General features: G+C 46.0%; 1 protein-coding gene across 2 annotated transcripts in view; it reads right to left on the reverse strand.

The window, feature by feature from the left end:
* Positions 1 to 23651, reverse strand: part of LOC106566225 (inositol hexakisphosphate kinase 1) — a 47734-nt gene extending 24083 nt beyond the window's left edge. For both annotated transcript variants that reach the window (XM_045691965.1, XM_045691966.1), the window contains exon 1: positions 23411 to 23651. In XM_045691965.1, coding sequence (XP_045547921.1) covers positions 23411 to 23519 — 109 coding nt within the window. In that variant the 5' untranslated portion in view covers positions 23520 to 23651. The remainder of the gene's footprint in view (positions 1 to 23410) is intronic.
* Positions 23652 to 27057: the final 3406 nt, after the last annotated feature.

Genomic DNA, 27057 nt, shown 5'->3' on the forward strand with positions numbered 1-27057 from the left:
TCATTTGGCAGGCAAAACCCTGAGACAGATTCTGACAGGAAGTGGATACCTGATGTGTTGAATTACCTTTAAGCCTATGCCATTGAAACACACAGGGGCTGATTAATGTTTTGGCACTTCCTATTGCTTCCACTAGATGTCACCAGCCTTTACAAAGTGTTTTGAGTCTTCTACTGTGAGATCTGACCGAACAAGAGCCTTGGAACGGTGATGGCCGATTAGACTCTGGCGCGAGGTCATGTTGGGTACCCTCGTTCCAATACGTTTTAAAAGAGAATGCATTCATCCACCTTGAATATTATTCATGTTCTGGTTAAAAAAGGCACTAATGATTTATGCTTTACACCGTTTGACATGTTTGAACGAACGTAAATATATTTTTTCCCCTCGTTCATGAAGTGAAGTCCGGCGGGCTTAGATCATGTGCTAACAACACGGAGCTTTTTGGACATAAATGATGAGCTTTTTTGAACAAAACTACATTCGTTATGGACCTGGAATTCCTGGAAGTGACATCTGATGAAGAGAATCAAAGGTAATGGATTATTTACATAGTATTTTCTATAATTCTATAATTCTATAATTCTATAAATCTATAATTCTTTAAATGACAATATAATATTTTACCAATGTTTTCTAATTTTAATTATTTAATTTGTGGTGCTGACTTGACTGCTGGTTATTGAAGGGAAACGATTTCCTGAACATCAACGCCATAGTAAAAAGCTGTTTTTGGATATAAATATGAACTTGATAGAACTAAAAATGCATGCATTGTCTAACATAATGTCCTAGGAGTGTCATCTGATGGAGATTGTCAAAGGTTAGTGCATCATTTTAGCTGGTTTTATGGTTTTGGTGACGCCTGTCTTTGAATTGACAAAACATTACACACAGCTATTGTCAATGTACTCTCCTAACATAATCTAACTTTATGCTTTCGCCGTAAAACCTTTTTGAAATCGGACAACGTGGTTAGATTAAGGAGATGTTTATCTTTCAAAGGGTGTAAGATAGTTGTATGTTTGAAAAATTTGAATTTTGACATTTATTTGGTTTCAAATTTGCCCCTCTTGAAATGCCAGGTGCATTTCAAGAGGGGCAAATTTGAAACCAAATAAATGTCAAAATTCAAATTTTAGGGTGCACCATGGGTGGCACGCTAGCGTCCCACATAGCCCCAAGAGGTTAATGAGGCAGTGAATGAACAGAGAGAAAGCAGGGCATTCTACGCCATTAAAAATGAAATGCCTATTAAAATGTTGCTAAAACTAATTGAATATGTCATTGAACCAATTGCACTTTATGGCAGCGAGGTGTGGGGTCCACTTGCAAAACAAGATTTCACCCAATGGGACAAACACCCAATTGAAACCCTGCATGCAGAGTTCTGTAAGATTATCCTACCTACATGTCCAGAGGAAAACAACAAACAATGAATGCAGGGCAGAATTAGGCCAATATCCACTAATAATTAAACATAAAAAAATAGCAAGTCAGTTTTGGAAACATCTAAAATACAGTGACCCCCTCTCATATCATTACCATGCCCTGGAATGCCAAGAGCTGAACACAGAAAAGAGTCCCCTCATCCAGCTGGTCCTGGGGCTGAGTTCACAAACCTGTTCTACTAACATAGTGAAGCCTCAGGACCAGAACATCCAATCAATCAGGATAAACCAAATTACAACACAGTCAAAACAAAACTACATTGCTGATAAGGGAATGTATATGTTTAAGGTAATGACTAAAGAATTCCACCCTGAAACGTAATTATTAGATTATGTAACATGTATAATGAATATTTAGAGTGGTAAACTTATGTCCAATAAGGTTTGGTCGAGACAAGTAAGGGAGAGAAATGTGTGTGTGTGTCTAAGAAGATACAGAGTACAATTAAACTATTCATGACTTGACCTGGTTGGAACTCGGGAGGATGGAACTGCCAGCCTGATAAACGAGGAATGAGGACTGTGGGGAAAAATACATCCCACCTACTGTTTGTGTGTCTGTGTGTGCGTGGAAGTTGGTGGGGGTGAGAGTTATAAAATGACGTCTTTGCATTTTGGACGGTAGAACGTTCTCGTGAATAAAAAAAAAAAACCTTTTGCAGAATCTGAGTCTTTGCCTAATTATTATTAAACCCAGGGTCTTACAAACCTCGGGTAAATGGTCAAAGCTTAAATGATTGTTAGTTATCATCATTGGGATTGAACATTCTCGTGACGCTCCGCATCACCAAGCCATTATGACACAGTAAGAATTGTTTCCACACCCATCTATGGCATTAGAGTTCAAAGAATGTAGTACTGTACGTTCAAATCTATTGTGGTAAATGTATTTTGATTATTGGGATTGAAAATTCTTGTGACAATTGCTTATTGGGAAACACAAGCACAAAGCAAAATGCAATGCTATCCGGCCCTAAGTCGACAAAACACCACGGCAAACAATTTGACCATGGTTACTGATCAAAACCTTAGAAAAACTTTGACAAAGTCCAGGCTCAGTGAGCACAGCCTTGCCATTGAGAAGGGTAGATACAGGAAAACCTGGCTCCCTGTAGAGGAAAGGATGTGCAACCACTGCACCACAGCAGAACCTGAGACAGAGCTGCATTTCCTGACGACATGTCAAACATAAATAACAATGAGAGTGTAGTTTCCCCAAATTTGAAACCCTTATTCAAGGTTTCAAAGACCTCTCTGATGAGGATAGGCTACCCGTCCTGTTGGGGGAGGACGCAGAGAGCTGTGGGTTGGCAGCGCACTACATTGCTGCCTGCTATAAAATGAGGGCCAGTGTCTGACAGACCAACCAACCTGCACATGCCATTGTAGGGTTATTTTGACCCTTGATTATTGTTGTCACCGATTGTCCCATTGACAATCTTGAATATTAATTATTTTAATTATGTTAATATTGTAAAATAAATCACTTCATTCCCAACGTACACTTTGACAATATGTACATTGTTAAGTCATGCCAATGAAGCAAACTGAAATTAATTGAATTGAGAGAGAATTAGGGCAGCAGCGGGTAAATTATCCTAGCCTCTCGTATCCTCTCCTGACAGATGGATAGACGGACGGATGGGTAGACGGATGGGTAGACGGATGGACGGATGGGTAGACAGATGGGTAGACAGACAGACGGACGGACGGACGGGTAGACAGATGGATGGGTACACGGATGAATGGATGGGTGGATGGATGGTTGGGTACACGGATGGATGGACGGGTAGACAGACAGACAGACGGACGGATGGACAGACGGACGGACGGGTAGACAGATGGATGGGTAGACTGACAGACGGATGGATGGATGGGTAGACTGACAGATGGAAGGATGGATGGATGGATGGATGGGTGGGTGGGTAGACTGACAGACGGACGGATGGATGGATGGATGGGTAGACTGACAGACGGACGGATGGATGGATGGATGGGTAGACTGACAGACGGATGGATGGATGGATGGGTGGGTAGACTGACAGACGGATGGATGGATGGGTGGGTAGACTGACAGACGGATGGATGGATGGATGGATGGGTGGGTAGACTGACAGATGGAAGGATGGATGGATGGATGGATGGATGGATGGATGGATGGATGGATGGATGGATGGATGGATGGGTGGGTAGACTGACAGACGGATGGATGGATGGATGGGCAGACTGACAGATGGAAGGATGGACGGATGGATGGGTAGACTGACAGATGGAAGGATGGATGGATGGATGGGTAGACTGACAGATGGAAGGCTGGATGGATGGATGGATGGGTAGACTGACAGACGGATGGATGGATGGATGGATGGATGGATGGGTGGGTAGACTGACAGATGGAAGGATGGATGGATGGATGGATGGATGGGTAGACTGACAGACGGATGGATGGATGGATAGATGGATGGGCAGACTGACAGACGGACGGACGGATGGATGGGTAGACTGACAGACGGATGGATGGATAGATGGATGGGTAGACTGACAGACGGATGGATGGATGGATGGGCAGAATGACAGATGGAAGGATGGATGGATGGATGGCTGGATGGATGGATGGATGGGTAGACTGACAGACAGATGGATGGATGGATAGACTGACAGACGGATGGATGGATGGGTAGACTGACAGATGGATGGAAGGATGGATGGATGGGTAGACTGACAGACGGATGGATGGATGGATGGATGGGTAGACTGACAGACGGATGGATGGATGGAAGGATGGATGGATGGATAGATGGATGGGTAGACTGACAGATGGAAGGATGGATGGATGGATGGATGGGTAGACTGACAGATGGAAGGATGGATGGATGGATGGGTAGACTGACAGATGGAAGGATGGATAGATGGATGGGTAGACTGACAGATGGATGGATGGATGGATGGATGGATGGATGGGTAGACTGACAGATGGATGGATGGATAGACTGACAGATGGAAGGATGGATGGATGGATGGGTAGACTGACAGATGGAAGGATGGATAGATGGATGGGTAGACTGACAGACAGGATGGATGGATGGATGGATGGATGGATGGATGGATGGGCAGACTGACAGATGGATGGATGGATAGATAGATAGATGGATGGATGGATGGATGGATGGATGATGGATGGATGGGTAGACTGACAGATGGAAGGATGGATGGATGGATGGGTAGACTGACAGATGGAAGGATGGATAGATGGATGGGTAGACTGACAGATGGAAGGATGGATAGATGGATGGGTAGACTGACAGATGGAAGGATGGATGGGTAGACTGACAGATGGATGGATGGGCAGACTGACAGATGGAAGGATGGAGATGGATGGATGGATGGATGGATGGATGGATGGGCAGACTGACAGATGGAAGGAAGGAAGGAAGGATGGATGGATGGATGGGCAGACTGACAGATGGATGGATGGATGGATGGGTAGACTGACAGATGGATGGATGGGTAGATAGAAGGATGGAAGGATGGATAGAAGCAGCTAAGGCTTTTACAGCTCTCTGATCACTCAGTGAGGTCATCACCAGCCAGGCCACAACACTGCTAATGAACAGAGAAAGGGCTGATGTCAGACCAGTTGTGTGTGTGTGTGTGTGTGTGTGTGTGTGTGTGTGTGTGTGTGTGTGTGTGAGAGAGAGAGAGAGGGAGAGCACATAATCATGTAATGTGAGGCAGTCTACTAAGGTCCTGAAACAGAGTGGTGTGTGAGTATAGCCCGTGGCTAGTTGTTCAGTAGTATTACACATTGACTGGTTCCCATATTATCCATCTTCTCAGATGGAAGAAGAGGTGACCTCGGACCTCTGAAGCCATAATGGGTGAACCGACGGCCATGAAAGTACAGCAGGAAGTGTGCCCGTTGACCAGGAAAGTAGGGTAGGAAGGACAGGATTCAAAATGTGCTTTATTAAGTGGTTGGATGGGCAATGCCCGTTTCAGCAGTAATTCTGTTTCTATGTATCAAACCACATCCAGCCTGTGGGTTCGGACCAGTAAATGGTCTCCTTCTCAACCTGTATAGTAAGAAGATGTATTCTAATACTGCATCCAAACATATCATTCTAATAGATCAACTATTTGATCAGACATGAAATCCCTAGATAGACCTTACTCATACCGCGGCCATGGTCGTAAAATATCGATGTTCTAAAAGCCCCAGTCACGTCCCTGTAATCCTCCTGTCTGTCCCCCCTGCCTGTCTGTCTGTCTGACCCCCCCCTGCCTGTCTGTCTGTCTGACCCCCCCTGCCAGTCTGTCCCCCCTGCCTGTGTGTCTGTCTGTCCACCCCTGCCTGTCTGTCCCCCCTGCCTGTCTGTCTGTCTGACCCCCCCTGTCTGTCTGTCTGTCGGACCCCCCTGTCTGTCTGTCTGTCTGACCCCCCCCTGTCTGTCTGTCTGTCTGACCCCCCTGCCTGTCTGTCTATCTGTCTGACCCCCCTGCCTGTCTGTCTATCTGTCTGACCCCCCTGCCTGTCCGTCTGTTTGTCCCCCCTGCCTGCCTGTCTGTCTGTCCCCCCTGCCTGTCTGTCTGTCTGACCCCTCCTGTCTGTCTGTCTGTCTGTCTGTGTCTGTCTGTCTGTCTGTCCCCCCTGCCTGTCTGTCTGTCTGACCCCCCCTGCCTGTCTGTCTGTCTGACCCCCCCTGCCTGTCTGTCTGTCCCCCTGCCTGTCTGTCTGTCCCCCCTGCCTGTCTGTCTGTCCCCCCTGCCTGTCTGTCTGTCCCCCTGCCTGTCTGTCTGTCTGACCCCCCCTGCCTGTCCGTCTGTCCCCCCCTGCCTGTCCTGTGTGTATTAATATCTCATTCTCCTGGCCACCTGGCTGCCTGGCCACCTGGCTACCTGGTCATTCCTCTTGTTGTCATGTATCAACAATGCAGAGCGTGTGGTTCTCGGCAGCAGCAGTCCTATTTATATACAGACTATATCTAAGTCCCAAATGGTATCCTACTCCATAAGTAGCACACTACTTTTGACCAGAGCACTACAAAAGGGAACAGGGAGCCATTTTGGATGCATCCTATAAAGTCAGGCCAGGCGGGAAACAGAGCCAGCTATGGAGAGGTAGAGAGATTGTAATGGAGGGAAAAACCTGCCCTCTGTTACCGTTACCGTTACCCTGCTAGCACTGGAATAGACCAGGGGAGTTACCGTTACCCTGCTAGCACTGGAATAGACCAGGGGAGTTACCGTTACCCTGCTAGCACTGGAATAGACCAGGGGAGTTACCGTTACCCTGCTAGCACTGGAACAGACCAGGGGAGTTACCCTGCTAGCACTGGAACAGACCAGGGGAGTTACTGTTACCCTGCTAGCACTGGAATAGACCAGGGGAGTTACCGTTACCCTGCTAGCACTGGAATAGACCAGGGAGTTACCGTTACCCTGCTAGCACTGGAACAGACCAGGGAGTTACCGTTACCCTGCTAGCACTGGAACAGACCAGGGAGTTACCGTTACCCTGCTAGCACTGGAATAGACCAGGGGAGTTACCGTTACCCTGCTAGCACTGGAATAGACCAGGGGAGTTACCGTTACCCTGCTAGCACTGGAACAGACCAGGGGAGTTACTGTTACCCTGCTAGCACTGGAACAGACCAGGGGAGTTACCGTTACCCTGCTAGCACTGGAACAGACCAGGGGAGTTACCGTTACCCTGCTAGCACTGGAATAGACCAGGGGAGTGACCGTTACCCTGCTAGCACTGGAATAGACCAGGGGAGTTACTGTTACCCTGCTAGCACTGGAACAGACCAGGGGAGTTACCGTTACCCTGCTAGCACTGGAATAGACCAGGGGAGTTACCCTGCTAGCACTGGAATAGACCAGGGGAGTTACCGTTACCCTGCTAGCACTGGAATAGACCAGGGGAGTTACCGTTACCCTGCTAGCACTGGAATAGACCAGGGGAGTTACCGTTACCCTGCTAGCACTGGAACAGACCAGGGGAGTTACTGTTACCCTGCTAGCACTGGAACAGACCAGGGGAGTTACCGTTACCCTGCTAGCACTGGAACAGACCAGGGGAGTTACCGTTACCCTGCTAGCACTGGAATAGACCAGGGGAGTTACCGTTACCCTGCTAGCACTGGAACAGACCAGGGGAGTTACTGTTACCCTGCTAGCACTGGAACAGACCAGGGGAGTTACTGTTACCCTGCTAGCACTGGAATAGACCAGGAGAGTGACCGTTACCCTGCTAGCACTGGAATAGACCAGGGGAGTTACTGTTACCCTGCTAGCACTGGAACAGACCAGGGGAGTTACCGTTACCCTGCTAGCACTGGAACAGACCAGGGGAGTTACCGTTACCCTGCTAGCACTGGAATAGACCAGGGGAGTTACCCTGCTAGCACTGGAACAGACCAGGGGAGTTACTGTTACCCTGCTAGCACTGGAATAGACCAGGGGAGTTACTGTTACCCTGCTAGCACTGGCATAGACCAGGGGAGTTACCGTTACCCTGCTAGCACTGGAATAGACCAGGGGTTGTTACTGTTACCCTGCTAGCACTGGAACAGACCAGGGGAGTTACTGTTACCCTGCTAGCACTGGAATAGACCAGGGGAGTTACCGTTACCCTGCTAGCACTGGAATAGACCAGGGGAGTTACTGTTACCCTGCTAGCACTGGAACAGACCAGGGGAGTTACCGTTACCCTGCTAGCACTGGAATAGACCAGGGGAGTTACTGTTACCCTGCTAGCACTGGAACAGACCAGGGGAGTTACTGTTACCCTGCTAGCACTGGAACAGACCAGGGGAGTTACTGTTACCCTGCTAGCACTGGAACAGACCAGGGGAGTTACTGTTACCCTGCTAGCACTGGAACAGACCAGGGGAGTTACTGTTACCCTGCTAGCACTGGAATAGACCAGGGGAGTTACTGTTACCCTGCTAGCACTGGAACAGACCAGGGGAGTTACTGTTACCCTGCTAGCACTGGAATAGACCAGGGGAGTTACTGTTACCCTGCTAGCACTGGAATAGACCAGGGGAGTTACCGTTACCCTGCTAGCACTGGAATAGACCAGGGGAGTTACCGTTACCCTGCTAGCACTGGAACAGACCAGGGGAGTTACTGTTACCCTGCTAGCACTGGAACAGACCAGGGGAGTTACTGTTACCCTGCTAGCACTGGAATAGACCAGGAGAGTTACTGTTACCCTGCTAGCACTGGAACAGACCAGGGGAGTTACTGTTACCCTGCTAGCACTGGGATAGACCAGGGGAGTTACCGTTACCCTGCTAGCACTGGAATAGACCAGGGGAGTTACTGTTACCCTGCTAGCACTGGAATAGACCAGGGGAGTTACCGTTACCCTGCTAGCACTGGAATAGACCAGGGGAGTTACTGTTACCCTGCTAGCACTGGAACAGACCAGGGGAGTTACTGTTACCCTGCTAGCACTGGGATAGACCAGGGGAGTTACTGTTACCCTGCTAGCACTGGGATAGACCAGGGGAGTTACCGTTACCCTGCTAGCACTGGGATAGACCAGGGGAGTTACCGTTACCCTGCTAGCACTGGAATAGACCAGGGGAGTTACTGTTACCCTGCTAGCACTGGGATAGACCAGGGGAGTTACCGTTACCCTGCTAGCACTGGGATAGACCAGGGGAGTTACCGTTACCCTGCTAGCACTGGAATAGACCAGGGGAGTTAACGTTACCCTGCTAGCACTGGAACAGACCAGGGGAGTTACTGTTACCCTGCTAGCACTGGAACAGACCAGGGGAGTTAGGCATACACACCAATGTATTTATTAACTTAACCTGATATGGGGACGGACGGACGCACACACACGGACAGACACACAGGGACACACACACACGCCTATGTAAACATGCAGACAGATAGGCGGGAGCTCCATACCAAATGGAAGGCACTCTGCATCCAATCAGAGCAGTGACATTGGGACGGTGCTAAAATGACAACAAGCAGACAGAGACGGACTGGAATAGACTATTGTCACCTACGTCTCGGCGTTTGTGGAGTATGGGGACTCCAAATATACAGTACCAGTCAAAAGTTTGGACACACCGACTCATTCAAGGGTTTTTCTTTATTTTACTATATTCTACATTGTATAATAATAGTGAAGACATCAAAACTATGAAATAACACATTTGGAATCATGTAGTAACCAAAAAAAGTGTTAAACAAATTAAAATACATTTTAGATTTTTCAAAGTAGCCACCCTTTTCCTTGATGACAGCTTTGCAGGCTCTTGGCATTCTCTCAACCAGCTTCACCTGGAATGATTTTCCAACAGTCTTGAAATAGTTCCCACATATGCTGAGCACTTGTTGGCTGCTTTTCCTTCACTCTGTAGTCCTACTCATCCCAAACCATCTCAATTTGGATGAGGTCGGGTGATTGTGGAGGCCAGGTCATCTGATGCAGCGCTCCATCACTCTCTTTCTTGGTCAAATAGCCCTTACACAGCCTGGAGGTGTGTTGGGTCATTGTCCAGTAGAAAAACAAATGGTCCCACCACTAAGCGCAAACCAGATGGGTATGGCGTATCGCTGCATAATGCTGTAGCAGCCATGATGTTAAGTGTGCCTTGAATTCTAAATAAATCACTGACAGTGTCACCAGCAAAGCACCATCACACCACCTCCTCCATGCTTCACGGTGGGAACCACACCTCCAGAGATCATCCGTTCACCTACTTGGCTTCTCACAAAGACACGGCGGTTGGAACAAAAAATCTCAAATTTGGACTCCAGACCAAAGGACAGTCCACCAGTCTAATATCCATTCCTTGTGTTTCTTGGCCCAAGCAAGTCTCTTCTTCTTATTGGTGTCCTTTAGTAGTGGTTTCTTTGCAGCAATTTGACCATGAAGGCCTGATTCACGCAGTCTCCTCTGAACAGTTGATGTTGAGATGTCTGTTACTTGAACTCCGTGAAGCAATTATTTGGGCTACAATTTCTGAGGCTGGTAACTCTAATTAACTTATCCTCTGCAGCAGATGTAACTCTGGGTCTTCCATTCCTGTGGCGGTCCTCATGAGAGCCAGTTTGATGGTTTTTGCGACTGCATTTGAAGAAACTTTCAAAGTTCTTGAAATGTTCCGTATTGACTGACCTTCATGTCTTAAGGTAACAATGGACTGTTGTTTCTCTTTGCTTATTTGAGTTTTCCTTGGCATAATATGGACTTGGTCTTTTACCTAACAGGGCTATCTTCTGTATAACAACCCTACTGTGTCACAACACAACTGATCGGTTCAAACACATTAAGAAGGAAAGAAATTCCACAAATAAACTTTTATCAAGGCACACCTGTTAATTGAAATGCATTCCAGGTGACTACCTCATGAGGCTGGTTGAGAGAATGCCAAGAGTGTGCAAAGCTGTCAACAAGGCAAAGGGTGGCTACTTTGAAGAATCTCAAATGTAAAATATATTTTGATTTGTTTAACATTTTTTGGGTTACTACATGATTCCATGTGTTATTTCATAGTTTTGATGTCTTCACTATTATTCCACAATGTAGAATAGAGTAATATGAAGAAAAACCCTTGAATGAGTAAGGGTGTCCAACATTTTGACTGGTACTATATACCTGGCTGCCCGTAGTAAGTTAAGGCTTAGATTTAATTAAACATACTTTTAATGTACAGTTGTAGTCGGAAGTTTACATACACTTAGGTTGGAGTCGTTAAAACTCGTGTTTCAACCACGCCACAAATTTCTTGTTAACAAACTATAGTTTTGGCAAGTCGGTTAGGACATCTACTTTGTGCACGACAGAAGTAATTTTTCCAACAATTGTTTACAGACAGATTATTTCACTTATAATTCACTGTATCACAATTCCAGCGGGTCAGAAGTTTACATACACCAAGTTGACTGTGCCTTTAAACAGCTTGGAAAATTCCAGAAAATGATGTCATGGCTTTAGAAGCTTCTGATAGGCTGATTGACATAATTTGAGTCAATTGGAGGTGTACCTGTGGATGTATTTCAAGGCCTATCTTCAAACTCAGTGCCTCTTTGCTTGACATCATGGGAAAATCTAAAGAAATCAGCCAAGACCTCAGAAAACAATTGTAGACCACAAGTCTGGTTCATCCTTGGGAGCAATTTTTTCTGGCCTTCTCTACTTACTTACTTCACACTTACTTTTATATCATTCTTAACTTCTTAAAGCATTGTTGGTTAAGGGCTTGTTGGTTTGAAGGGCTTGTTGGTTAAGGGCTTGTAAGTAAGCATTTCACTGTAATACCTGTTGTATTTTACTGTGACAAATAAAAATAGATTTGAGTAATGGAGAATAAACCGTAAGCTATATAAACAAAGAGAGTCGCACACTCCATATGTATAACCAACCAGTCATTTATTGGGGCGGCAGGTAGTCTAGTGGTTAGAGTGTAGAGGCGCCAGGTAGCCTAGTGGTTAGAGTGTAGAGGCGGCAGGTAGTCTAGTGGTTAGAGTGTAGAGGCCGCAGGTAGTCTAGTGGTTAGAGTGTAGAGGCGGCAGGTAGTCTAGTGGTTAGAGGGGGGAGGCAGGTAGTCTAGTGGTTAGAGTGTAGAGGCGCCAGGTAGCCTAGTGGTTAGAGTGTGGAGGTGGCAGGTAGCCTAGTGGTTAGAGTGTAGAGGAGGCAGGTAGCCTAGTGGTTAGAGTGTAGAGGCGGCAGGTAGTCTAGTGGTTAGAGTGTAGCGGAGGCAGGTAGTCTAGTGGTTAGAGTGTAGAGGCGGCAGGTAGCCTAGTGGTTAGAGTGTAGAGGCGGCAGGTAGCCTAGTGGTTAGAGTGTAGAGGCGGCAGGTAGCCTAGTGGTTAGAGTGTAGAGGCGGCAGGTAGTCTAGTGGTTAGCGTGTAGAGGCGGCAGGTAGCCTAGTGGTTAGAGTGTAGGGGTGGCAGATAGCCTAGTGGTTAGAGTGTAGGGGGGGTGGCAGGTAGACTAGTGGTTAGAGTGTAGGGGCGGCAAATAGCCTAGTGGTTAGAGTGTAGGGGGGGTGGCAGGTAGACTAGTGGTTAGAGTGTAGAGGCGGCAGGTAGCTTAGTGGTTAGAGCGTTGGGCCAGTAACCGGAAGGTTGCTGGATTGAATCCCCCGAGCTGACAAGGTAAAAATCTGTCGTTCTGCCCCTGAACAAGGCAGTTAACCCACTGTTCCTAGGCCGGCATTGAAAATAAGAATTTGTTCTTAACTGACTTGCTAAGTTATAGTTTTCACCTGGTCAATCTATGTCATGGAAAGAGCAGGTGTTCTTAATGTTTTGTCCACTCCGTGTAGTTTAGGGTATGACATGATGAAATCTGTCAGGGAAACAGAGAGAACAGTCCATTGGCTAATTAAAGTGTAGGAGATGTTACAGGCCTCCTCCAACAGGAACCCAGGTCTATTTATAAGCTGTCTTACTCGACATGATTGATTACACCAAACGATGCCATCCCAAACACAGGTGGCTGGCAGGCAGGGTGCTGCTCTCGTTTGGTGTTTTAAACACTTCCTGTCTCCTCCTCTTAATCTATGATGAAGAGCAGAGCAGAGGACACTGTAGCCTGGTTTCATATCTGTTTGTAGCATCTTGCCAACTCCTAGTCATTGGATCTGACAACGAGACAGCACAAACGAATCTGGCACCAGGCTAAGACAGTGAAACAATGGAGTGTTTCTGTTTTAAACACTTCTTCCCCTCTCTCTCTCTCGCTCTTCCTGCTCTCTCCATGTTAATGGATTGGCTCTGTCTGTCTAATCCACAGACACACTGCCTAACACGTTCACAGAATTGGTTAACGCTTGAGGTACCTGGGGGTCTCCACCGAGCTAGGAAAATCTGCTTTTAGTTTTAATGCACCATATGGCTGAAACAAAATCCTAAATACATTTCATCTTGAAGTTCTAGGCAAAATAATATATAAATACATATTTATATAATATAAAAGTAATGATTCAGGACTTGGAGGAATGTAACTGTTTTTCTGGGTGATCTGTGATGTTTTATTTGTGCTGTATTTTAATGTGTATACACTAACGTTCAAAGGTTTGGGGTCAATTAGAAATGTCCTTGTTTTTGAAAGAAAATCACATTTTTTTGTCCATTAAAATCACATGAAATTGATCAGAAATACAGTGTAGACATTGGTAATGTTGTAAATGACTATTGTAGCTGGAAACGGCAGATTTTTTTATAGAATATCTACATAGGCGTACAGAGGCCCATTATCAGCAACCATCACTCCTGTGTTCCAATGGCACGTTGTGTTAGCTAATCCAAGTTTATCATTTTAAAAGGCTAATTGATCATTAGAAAACACTTTTGCAATTATGTTAGCACAGCTGAAACCTGTTGTTCTAATTAAAGAAGCAATAAAACTGGCCTTCTTTAGACTAGTTGAGTATCTGGAGCATCAGCATTTGTGGGTTCGATTACAGGCTCAAAAATGGCGAGAAACAAAGACTTTCTTCTGAAACTCGTCAGTCTATTCTTGTTCTGAGAAATGAAGGCTATTCCATGTGAGAAATTGCCAAGAAACTGAAGATCTCGTACAAAGCTGTGTACTACTCCCTTCACAGAACAGCACAAACTGGCTCTAACCAGAATAGAAAGAGGAGTGGGAGGCCCCAGTGCACAACTGAGCAAGAGGACAAATACATTAGTGTGTCTAGTTTGAGAAACAGACGTCTCACAAGTCCTCAACTGGCAGCTTCATTAAATAGTACCCGCAAAACACCAGTCTCAACGTCAACAGTGAAGAGGTGACTCCGGGATGCTGGCCTTCTAGGCAGAGTTGCAAAGAAAATGCCATATTTCAGACTGGCCAATAAAAATAAAAGATTAAGATGGGCAAAAGAACACAGACACTGGACAGAGGAACACTGCCAACTGTGTTTAATTTGCATTTCTTTCAAAGTGACCCCAAACTTTTTAACGTATATATTTAGGTGTATATTTAGGTATAATGTGTAAATGTATGTTGTATATACAGGGCACATCTGTATTTTTAGATATTTATTTATTTAACCCTTATTTTAACCAGGTAAGATGACTGAAACATTCTCATTTACAGCAACGACCTGGGGAATAGTTACAGCGGAGAGGAGGGGGGATGAATGAGCCAATTGGAAGCTGGGATTAGGTGGCCATGATGGTATGAGGGTCAGATTGTAAAAAAGAGACCTAGGTTTCATTAACATTTTCCCTGTTAAAATAAAGGTTAAATAAAACAAAAATCATGTTAATGTATAATGCCTGTAGTTAAGCAATAAAGGCCAGATGGGGTGTGGTATACGGCCAATATACCACGGCCAAGGGATGTTTGTAGGCATGACGCAACGCCCTTAGCCGTGGTATATTGGCCATATACCACAAAGCCCTGAGGTGCCTTATTGCTATTATAAACTGGTTACCAACTTAACTAGAGCGGTACAAATAAATGTTTTGTCATACCTGTGGTATACGGTCTGATATACCATAGCCAATCAGGATTCAGGGCTCGAACCACCCAGTTTATAATGTCTGATATACAACGGCTTTCAGCCAATCAGCACTATTCACTGTATAGTCAGCCCTGTCAAGAGAGAACACTCCCACAGTGAGGAGAATCGGACCATAGCCTACGAGAGCTTCTGGTATTTCGTACTTCTGTCAGTGTGTGATAAACAAATGTTTTCCAAGAGACTTAGTGACAATGTACGTGATGGTCTGCAAGGTGTTTATAAAGCTGCGGGGGAAAGCCTGTGAATTGGTGACGATTAGGGAAATGCATCTTTACGTTTCAAGATGCTTCGATACGCATCTAAATACACACACACACACACACACACACACACACACACACACACACACACACACACACACACACACACACACACACACACACACACACACACACACACACACACACACACACACACACACACACACACACACACACACACACACACACACACACACACACACACACACACACACTGATGTGTGTCTATGGTGTATGTACAATGTAGGCAGCTGATCTGAGCCCATAAAGGAGACTAGACATCTACCACCCCACTACCACTATCAGATTAGAGCCATAATGGAGACATCTACCACCCCACTACCACTATCAGATTAGAGCCATAATGGAGACATCTACCACCCCACTACCACTATCAGATTAGAGCCATAATGGAGACATCTACCACCCCACTACCACTATAAGATTAGAGCCATAATGGAGACATCTACCACCCCACTACCACTATCAGATTAGAGCCATAATGGAGACATCTACCACCCCACTACCACTATCAGATTAGAGCCATAATGGAGACTATACATCTACCACCCCACTACCACTATCAGATTAGAGCCATAATGGAGACATCTACCACCCCACTACCACTATCACATTAGAGCCATAATGGAGACATCTACCACCCCACTACCACTATCAGATTAGAGCCATAATGGAGACATCTACCACCCCACTACCACTATCAGATTAGAGCCATAATGGAGACATCTACCACCCCACTACCACTATCAGATTAGAGCCATAATGGAGACATCTACCACCCCACTACCACTATCAGATTAGAGCCATAATGGAGACATCTAACACCCCACTACCACTATCAGATTAGAGCCATAATGGAGACATCTACCACCCCACTACCACTATCAGATTAGAGCCATAATGGAGACATCTACCACCCCACTACCACTATCAGATTAGAGCCATAATGGAGACATCTACCACCCCACTACCACTATCAGATTAGAGCCATAATGGAGACATCTACCACCCCACTACCACTATCAGATTAGAGCCATAATGGAGACATCTACCACCCCACTACCACTATCAGATTAGAGCCATAATGGAGACATCTAACACCCCACTACCACTATCAGATTAGAGCCATAATGGAGACATCTACCACCCCACTACCACTATCAGATTAGAGCCATAATGGAGACATCTACCACCCCACTACCACTATCAGATTAGAGCCATAATGGAGACATCTACCACCCCACTACCACTATAAGATTAGAGCCATAATGGAGACATCTACCACCTCACTACCACTATCAGATTAGAGCCATAATGGAGACATCTACCACCCCACTACCACTATCAGATTAGAGCCATAATGCAGACATCTACCACCCTACTACCACTATCAGATTAGAGCCATAATGGAGACATCTACCACCTCACTACCACTATCAGATTAGAGCCATAATGGAGACATCTACCACCCCACTACCACTATCAGATTAGAGCCATAATGGAGACATCTACCACCCCACTACCACTATCAGATTAGAGCCATAATGGAGACTAGACATCTACCACCCCAATACCACTATCAGATTAGAGCCATAATGGAGACATCTACCACCCCACTACCACTATCACATTAGAGCCATAATGGAGACATCTACCACCCCACTACCACTATCAGATTAGAGCCATAATGGAGACATCTACCACCTCACTACCACTATCAGATTAGAGCCATAATGGAGACATCTACCACCTCACTACCACTATCAGATTAGAGCCATAATGGAGACATCTACCACCCCACTACCACTATCAGATTAGAGCCATAATGGAGACATCTACCACCCCACTACCACTATCAAATTAGAGCCATAATGGAGACATCTACCACCCCACTACCACTATCAGATTAGAGCCATAATGGAGACATCTACCACCCCACTACCACTATCAGATTAGAGCCATAATGGAGACATCTACCACCTCACTACCACTATCAGATTAGAGCCATAATGGAGACATCTACCACCCCACTACCACTATCAGATTAGAGCCATAATGGAGACATCTACCACCCCACTACCACTATCAGATTAGAGCCATAATGGAGACATCTACCACCCCACTACCACTATCAGATTAGAGCCATAATGGAGACATCTACCACCCCACTACCACTATCAGATTAGAGCCATAATGGAGACATCTACCACCCCACTACCACTATCAGATTAGAGCCATAATGGAGACTAGACATCTACCACCCCACTACCACTATCAGATTAGAGCCATAATGGAGACATCTACCACCTCACTACCACTATCAGATTAGAGCCATAATGGAGACATCTACCACCCCACTACCACTATCAGATTAGAGCCATAATGGAGACATCTACCACCCCACTACCACTATCAGATTAGAACCATAATGGAGACATCTACCACCCCACTACCACTATCAGATTAGAGCCATAATGGAGACATCTACCACCCCACTACCACTATCAGATTAGAGCCATAATGGAGACATCTACCACCCCACTACCACTATCAGATTAGAGCCATAATGGAGACATCTACCACCCCACTACCACTATCAGATTAGAGCCATAATGGAGACATCTACCACCCCACTACCACTATCAGATTAGAGCCATAATGGAGACTAGACATCTACCACCCCACTACCACTATCAGATTAGAGCCATAATGGAGACATCTACCACCTCACTACCACTATCAGATTAGAGCCATAATGGAGACATCTACCACCCCACTACCACTATCAGATTAGAGCCATAATGGAGACATCTACCACCCCACTACCACTATCAGATTAGAGCCATAATGGAGACTAGACATCTACCACCCCACTACCACTATCAGATTAGAGCCATAATAAAGACATCTACCACCCCACTACCACTATCAGATTAGAGCCATAATGGAGACATCTACCACCCCACTACCACTATCAGATTAGAGCCATAATAAAGACATCTACCACCTCACTACCACTATCAGATTAGAGCCATAATGGAGACATCTACCACCCCACTACCACTATCAGATTAGAGCCATAATGGAGACATCTACCACCCCACTACCACTATCAGATTAGAGCCATAATGGAGACATCTACCACCCCACTACCACTATCAGATTAGAGCCATAATGGAGACATCTACCACCTCACTACCACTATCAGATTAGAGCCATAATGGAGACATCTACCACCCCACTACCACTATCAGATTAGAGCCATAATGGAGACATCTACCACCCCACTACCACTATCAGATTAGAGCCATAATGGAGACATCTACCACCCCACTACCACTATCAGATTAGAGCCATAATGGAGACATCTACCACCCCACTACCACTATCAGATTAGAGCCATAATGGAGACTAGAAATCTACCACCCCACTACCACTATCAGATTAGAGCCATAATGGAGACATCTACCACCCCACTACCACTATCACATTAGAGCCATAATGGAGACATCTACCACCCCCCTACCACTATCAGATTAGAGCCATAATGGAGACATCTACCACCCCACTACCACTATCAGATTAGAGCCATAATGGAGACATCTACCACCCCACTACCACTATCAGATTAGAGCCATAATGGAGACATCTACCACCCCCCTACCACTATCAGATTAGAGCCATAATGGAGACTAGACATCTACCACCCCACTACCACTATCAGATTAGAGCCATAATGGAGACATCTACCACCTCACTACCACTATCAGATTAGAGCCATAATGGAGACATCTACCACCCCACTACCACTATCAGATTAGAGCCATAATGGAGACATCTACCACCCCACTACCACTATCAGATTAGAGCCATAATGGAGACATCTACCACCCCACTACCACTATCAGATTAGAGCCATAATGGAGACATCTACCACCTCACTACCACTATCAGATTAGAGCCATAATGGAGACATCTACCACCCCACTACCACTATCAGATTAGAGCCATAATGGAGACTAGACATCTACCACCCCACTACCACTATCAGATTAGAGCCATAATGGAGACTAGACATCTACCACCCCACTACCACTATCAGATTAGAGCCATAATGGAGACATCTACCACCCCACTACCACTATCAGATTAGAGCCATAATGGAGACATCTACCACCCCACTACCACTATCAGATTAGAGCCATAATGGAGACATCTACCACCTCACTACCACTATCAGATTAGAGCCATAATGGAGACATCTACCACCCCACTACCACTATCAGATTAGAGCCATAATGGAGACATCTACCACCCCACTACCACTATCAGATTAGAGCCATAATGGAGACATCTACCACCCCACTACCACTATCAGATTACAGCCATAATGGAGACATCTACCACCCCACTACCACTATTAGATTAGAGCCATAATGGAGACTAGACATCTACCACCCCACTACCACTATCAGATTAGAGCCATAATGGAGACATCTACCACCCCACTACCACTATCAGATTAGAGCCATAATGGAGACATCTACCACCCCACTACCACTATCAGATTAGAGCCATAATGGAGACATCTACCACCCCACTACCACTATCAAATTAGAGCCATAATGGAGACATCTACCACCTCACTACCACTATCAGATTAGAGCCATAATGGAGACATCTACCACCCCACTACCACTATCAGATTAGGGGGGACAATGTAGGCTGTTTTCTTGTCCCCCCACTTTGGTTCTGAAATCACTATCACCAAGTGTTTGAGGTAGTAATGTATCAATATTTATAATTTACAAATGAGCTAGGACAAAGCCAATGAATATATAGTACAATTTTGGAACTCACCCCCATCTGAAAATGGAATGGTTTTGACTGTTGAATGCTTACAGAGTAATGTTCTCCTGCTTTGGGCGGAAGGTAGCCTAGTGGTTAGGGCGTAGAGGCGGCAGGTAGCCTAGTGGTTAGGGCGTAGAGGCGGCAGGTAGCCTAGTGGTTAGAGTGTAGAGGAGGCAGGTAGCCTAGTGGTTAGGGCGTAGAGGCGGCAGGTAGCCTAGTGGTTAGAGCGTAGAGGCGGCAGGTAGCCTAGTGGTTAGAGTGTAGAGGCGGCAGGTAGCCTAGTGGTTAGAGTGTAGAGGCGGCAGGTAGCCTAGTGGTTAGAGTGTAGAGGCGGCAGGTAGTCTAGTGGTTATAGAGTAGAGGCGGCAGGTAGCCTAGTGTTTAGAGCGTTGGGACTAGTATCCGGAAGGTTGCAAGATCAAATCCCTGAGCTGACAAGGTAAAAATCTGTCGTTCTGCCCCTGAACAAGGCAGTTAACCCACTGTTCCCTGGTAGGCCATCATTGAAAATAATTTGTTCTTAACTGACTTGACTAGTTAAATAAAGTTAAAAAATGCAGTCAACCTCACAAAAGTGATTTCTGTTCTCGTTGTGAAATTATCAACTTTACCCTTTATATCTAAAAATGACCATATACACACTGATCATTTGAAGCAAAACTAACAAAACTATTACTGATGGTGAACCTGAACAATCAAAATGTTTTATAAACCCAGTTCAACAGGTATAGTCAGATGAGAGTCGTGTTTCCAGTAGTTTACCTTTATAACAGTGCATAGATCACAATAACCTAACAAATTACACACAGCACCAGTCAAAAGGGTTGGATACACATGTTGAATGATCTGCATGGGCCATATAGCTGGATATGTTGTTGAATGATCTGCATGGGCCATATAGCTGGATATGTTGAATGATCTGCATGGGCCATATAGCTGGATATGTTGTTGAATGATCTGCATGGGCCATATAGCTGAATAAGTTGTTGAATGATCTGCATGGGCCATATAGTTGAAAAAGTTGTTGAATGATCTGCATGGGCCATATAGCTGAATTAGTTGTTGAATGATCTGCATGGGACATATAGCTGAATAAGTTGTTGAATGATCTGCATGGGCCATATAGCTGAATAAGTTGTTGAATGATCCGCATGGGCCATATAGCTGGATATGTTGTTGAATGATCTGCATGGGCCATATAGCTGAATATGTTGTTGAATGATCTGCATGGGCCATATAGCTGAATATGTTGTTGAATGATCTGCATGGGCCATATAGCTGGATATGTTGTTGAATGATCTGCATGGGCCATATAGCTGAATATGTTGTTGAATGATCTGCATGGGCCATATAGCTGAATATGTTGTTGAATGATCTGCATGGGCCATATAGCTGAATATGTTGTTGAATGATCTGCATGGGCCATATAGCTGAATATGTTGTTGAATGATCTGCATGGGCCATATAGCTGGATATGTTGTTGAATCATCTGCATGGGCCATATAGCTGGATATGGTGAATGATCTGCATGGGCCATATAGCTGCATATGTTGTTGAATGATCTGCATGGGCCATATAGCTGGATATGTTGAATGGTCTGCATGGGCCATATAGCTGGATATGTTGTTGAATCATCTGCATGGGCCACATAGCTGAATATGTTGTTGAATAATCTGCATGGGCCATATAGCTGAATATGTTGAATGATCTGCATGGGCCATATAGCTGACTATGTTGTTGAATGATCTGCATGGGCCATATAGCTGAATATGTTGTTGAATGATCTGCATGGGCCATATAGCTGGATATGTTGTTGAATGATCCGCATGGGCCATATAGCTGGATATGTTGAATGATCCGCATGGGCCATATAGCTGAATATGTTGTTGAATGATCTGCATGGGCCACATAGCTGAATATGTTGTTGAATGATCTGCATGGGCCATATAGCTGGATATGTTGAATGATCTGCATGGGCCATATAGCTGGATATGTTGTTGAATGATCTGCATGGGCCATATAGCTGGATATGTTGAATGATCCGCATGGGCCATATAGCTGAATATGTTGTTGAATGATCTGCATGGGCCATATAGCTGGATATGTTGAATGATCTGCATGGGCCATATAGCTGAATATGTTGTTGAATGATCTGCATGGGCGATATAGGTAAATATGTTGTTGAATGATCTGCATGGGCGATATAGCTGGATATGTTGTTGAATGATCTGCATGGGCCATATAGCTTTTAAAAACCTAATGTTCTCGTTTCTTTCCGTTTGATATGACTGACTTCAGTTTTACGCATCCTGACTTTACTCCCGCTGCGCCATTTATCTCAGAAAGTTTTTTAATAGAATTTTTTTTTTATAACCTACAAATATGTCAGGCCTAAAGGTACTGATGAGAGAGAGAACAAACAATAGCAAGATAGAAACATCTAATGAGTAAGTTTGAACAGAGTTGAATAAATCTTAGTCAAATAGAATGAACGCATCCCTCCTCCTTGCCGTTGTGAACCAAACAGCCAAAAGCCAAATCCTACTAATTGAAATGTCATAAAATAATGAAGTTATGAGGCTCTAATGTCAACATCTATAGACACACAGCTTTGTTTTAAAATGACAAATATTACAGGCAACAACGAAGTTAAATTGAGCAAAACAAATTCAAGATGGAAAAATCGAACGATAAATCAAAAAGAACAACTCTTATGAAAGAAATGAAGGGTAGGTTGGTATATTAGAATATTATTGTGCAGCCTACCTACAACACATAGAAGCCTAGACCTTAATGAACCAGGAAGATGAGGTGAAAACGTTTATTATTGAATCAGGTTCCTGTTCTGTGAACAGCAGAGTTGCGTGGTCAACAGCCGGGCCCCTTGATGATTTTTACAACCCCATCACACGACGCACAGCGAGCGAGGCTCCTTCACGGTCACTTCCTCTATTCTGCAACGCGTCGGCACACACAGACACACGCTTTCCTGTCACAGCTCCAACCAAAAAAAACATTTGGCTTCAAAATATATTTGTTATAATTCCTCCCGGAATCGAGCTCTCACGGTCAATATGTTATTATTTTATTTTTTTGTGATTGTTTTAAATACAGTTTTAGTTGGCTGGTACGGGCGATAAGATTGTATATCAGGCGATTGTACAAGTACAGAGTCATTATGGTATAGCCCAGGCCTGGTTGACACTCCTCTCACCTTTGTCCTCTGGTTTAAATTCCTTCATGTCAGGAAGGGACTCATAAAAGTTTAAGGTTAGCGGTTAGGGTCACAGATTAGAGGTCAAGGTTCAACTCTTACCTTTGTACTCTGGTGTAAACTCCTTCATGTCAGGCGGCAGGGACTCGTAGAAGCGCTGCTCCCGGGTGATGAGTGGTTTACACACTGTGTGGTCATCATAACGCATCATACTGGTGTGTCCTCCCACCTGGTGTACGAAGGGTTCTAGTGGAACCCCTCCACACCGCCGACCCCCCAGGCCTGTCCCAAACCCCAGCCCTAACCCTGCCTGGCCCCCTAGCCCTAACCCTGCCTGGCCCCCTAGCCCTAACCCTGCCTGGCCCTGGCCCCCTAGCCCTAACCCTGCCTGGCCCCCTAGCCCTAACCCTGCCTGGCCCCCTAGCCCTAACCCTGCCTGGCCCCCCAGCCCTAACCCTGCCTGGCCCCCCAGCCCTAACCCTGCCTGGCCCTGGCCCCCCAGCCCTAACCCTGCCTGGCCCTGGCCCCCCAGCCCTAACCCTGCCTGGCCCTGGCCCAGTGACCCCAGTCCTAACCCTGCCTGGCCCTGTCCCAGTCCTAACCCTGCCTGGCTCGCTCCGTTCTTCCCTGATGCTCCTTCCATGGTGTGAGAGAGGCACATGGCGTTAGAGGACCTGGTGGGGGTGGCAGGGGCGCGGGCTGGAGGGCGCAGGGCGGGCGGCTGGGAGCGCACGCTGCTGCCGGGAGGGGGAGGAGCCAGCCCGCCGGCCGCAACCCAAACGGATCAATCAGATCTCGGCTCCTCGATGAATAGCACTGGGCGAGAATATCACACCTTCACCAGCCACCTGAAAGATGGAGAGAGAGAGAGAACAGAGAGAGAGAGAGAGAACAGAGAGAGAGAGAGAGAGAGAACAGAGAGAGAACACAGAGAGAGAGAGAACAGAGAGAGAGAGAACACAGAGTGAGAGAGAGAGAGAGAGAGAGAGAAACAGAGAGAGAGAGAGAGAGAGAGAGAGAGAGAACACAGAGAGAGAGAACAGAGAGAGAGAGAGAACAGAGAGAGATAGAACACAGAGTGTGAGAGAGAGAGAGAACACAGAGGAGAGAGAGAGAGAGAGAGAGAGAGAGAGAGAGAGAGAGAGAGAGAGAGAGAGAGAGAGAGAGAGAGGAGAGAACGTCAGGCAGAAGTTGTACTGATTCAGGCCTAACCTTTATTTAAGCAGGTAAATCAATTAGGACGAGCTGAGTTGACACAGACATCAGCATGAGGAATCAGAACCACAACACGGCAGGTTACTTCCTCCTCCCATGCTCTCTAGGGATTGGCTAATGGTGGGTGGATGCCAGAGAGAGAGATTTTATCTGTCTGTGTTTAGCCTAAATGGTAGCTAGCCATCTGCAGAGCTCCCTGCTCTGCCTGCCTACCCTGTCCTGTAGACACTTTATTACATTAGCCTGGTCCATGTCAGCACACACACACACACACACCCCTAACAGTCAGTCTGACACTCTCTTACAGAGACAAACACACTTGAGTATCAGCATCTCTCAACCACCACAGGCCTGTGTCCCACCTCCTCATCTTCAACCCTGAAGCCCAGACAATCAAGCTACAGTAAATCTCCCAGACAATCTGCAGTGCACTATGGGTACTATGGGTATTGGAAGATAATTCATAACAAGCCATACGTCTAAAGACAATCCCTGATAATCCCTGACCATTTAGTCTGTCTGTTGTCTTTAAAAGGTCATCCCATCTGTAATATCACTCAGTTACATACAGCCAGCCAGCAAGAGAGAGACACACAGAGATAGACAGAAATAGAGCAAGAGAGAGAGAGAGATGCAGAGAGAGAGAGAGATGCAGAGAGAGAGAGAGATGCAGAGAGAGAGATAGAGAGAAAGAGATACAGAGAGAGAAAGAGATACAGAGAGAGAGAGAGATACAGAGAGAGAGAGAGAGAGAGAGATGCAGAGAGAGAGAGAGAGAGAGATGCAGAGAGAGAGAGAGAGAGATGCAGAGAGAGAGAGAGAGAGAGAGAGACGCAGAGAGAGAGAGAGACACAGAGAGAGAGAGATGCAGAGAGAGAGAGATGCAGAGAGAGATGCAGAGAGAGAGAGAGATGCAGAGAGAGAGAGAGATGCAGAGAGAGAGAGATGAGAGAGAGAGAGAGATGCAGAGAGAGAGAGAGAGATGCAGAGAGAGAGAGAGAGATGCGAGAGAGAGAGAGAGATGCAGAGAGAGAGAGAGAGATGCAGAGAGAGAGAGAGATGCAGAGAGAGAGAGAGATGCAGAGAGAGAGAGATACAGGGTCTTGAGTTATCGATCTAACCATAAGCAGAATTGCATTCCAAGCATTTCCCATTCGGCCAGAATGTGGTGCTGTGTGTGTGGTCCCATCAGGAATCAGTTCAGACTACAGTACAGGGGGGTCCCAGGTGTTCACAGGAGTCATGGGGGGGGGGGACAGGACTCAGAGGAGAGTTAGGGGGGGGGGGGGTCCCAGGGCTCAGAGGAGAGTTGGGGGGGGTCCCAGGGCTCAGAGGAGAGTCGGGGGATCTGGGACCGAACATTGGCATGACAACATAGGCAGCCAGTGGAACATTTATGGAAAAAGGTTGGATGCATGTATCTATAGGTTTAATCTGCCAAAAGCCAATCAGGCTCCTTTTCCATGTAACACCTGACTCACTGGATTATTAATCTGACATTGAACACACAGAACATGTAGGCTACGCCTCACAGCAACACCAGCTCTAAAAATAATCTACCGTTACTTTCATAGTGAGAAAAACCAGGAAGTAGGTCTACTTCATCAAACAGAAAAATACAGTGCTGCTATGGCTGATATACCAGTTTTACAACCCAGAGGCAAAGACATTAGACTAATAGAATAAAATGGATTCCAAAGAGCAGCAAAGACAGAGCAGAGCAGCTAGACAACGATACACTTGTTATTGCCACAGTATCAGTTGTAGGATTGGTGAGCCCTAGGCTTAAACCTTCTAATGTTAACGGACCCGCGCTGTGCCAGTCCTTCAGTAAGCAGCCTAATCACAACCTATCAATGTACACCAGCCCAAACCTGTCGCTGGGAAGGTGGCTACAGGTGGATATTAGGTAGACCAATAGGTGCCCCATTTAAACTCCTAACTCAGTCAGCAGCAGAAATGTATTTTGGAAGCTGGGGATGGAGAAGCTGGGGGTGGAGATGCTGGGGATGGTGAAGCTGGGGGTGAAGATGCTGGGGAGGAGATGCTGGGTTTGGAGAAGCTGGGGGGAGATGCTTTGGAGATGCTGGGGGTTGGAGATGCTGGGGTGGAGATGCTGGGGTTGGAGATGCTGGGGTTGGAGATGCTGGGGTTGGAGATGCTGGGTTTGGAGAAGCTGGGTTTGGAGAAGCTGGGGGTGGAGATGCTGGGGTGGAGATGCTGGGGTGGAGATGCTGGGGAGGGAGATGCTGGGGGTGGAGATGCTGGGGTGGAGATGCTGGGGGTGGAGATGCTGGGGGTGGAGATGCTGGGGGTGGAGATGCTGGGGGTGGAGACCAACTCTCTCACCACCTCTCTCTTCCCCCAACACCCAGGCTCTTATCTCAGGTCGTAACAGGTTGAAAATGTCAATGAAGACAGTTGCCAGTTGGTCAGTGCATGATTCATGTAGGGTAGTAACGTTATGAGTTGGGATTATGGTTCAATTGTTTAGCTAGCTACATGTCTAAACTCAAATCAAAAGTATTTATATA

The sequence above is a fragment of the Salmo salar genome, chromosome ssa12, assembly GCF_905237065.1.
Source record: "Salmo salar chromosome ssa12, Ssal_v3.1, whole genome shotgun sequence".
Lineage (NCBI taxonomy): Eukaryota > Metazoa > Chordata > Actinopteri > Salmoniformes > Salmonidae > Salmo > Salmo salar.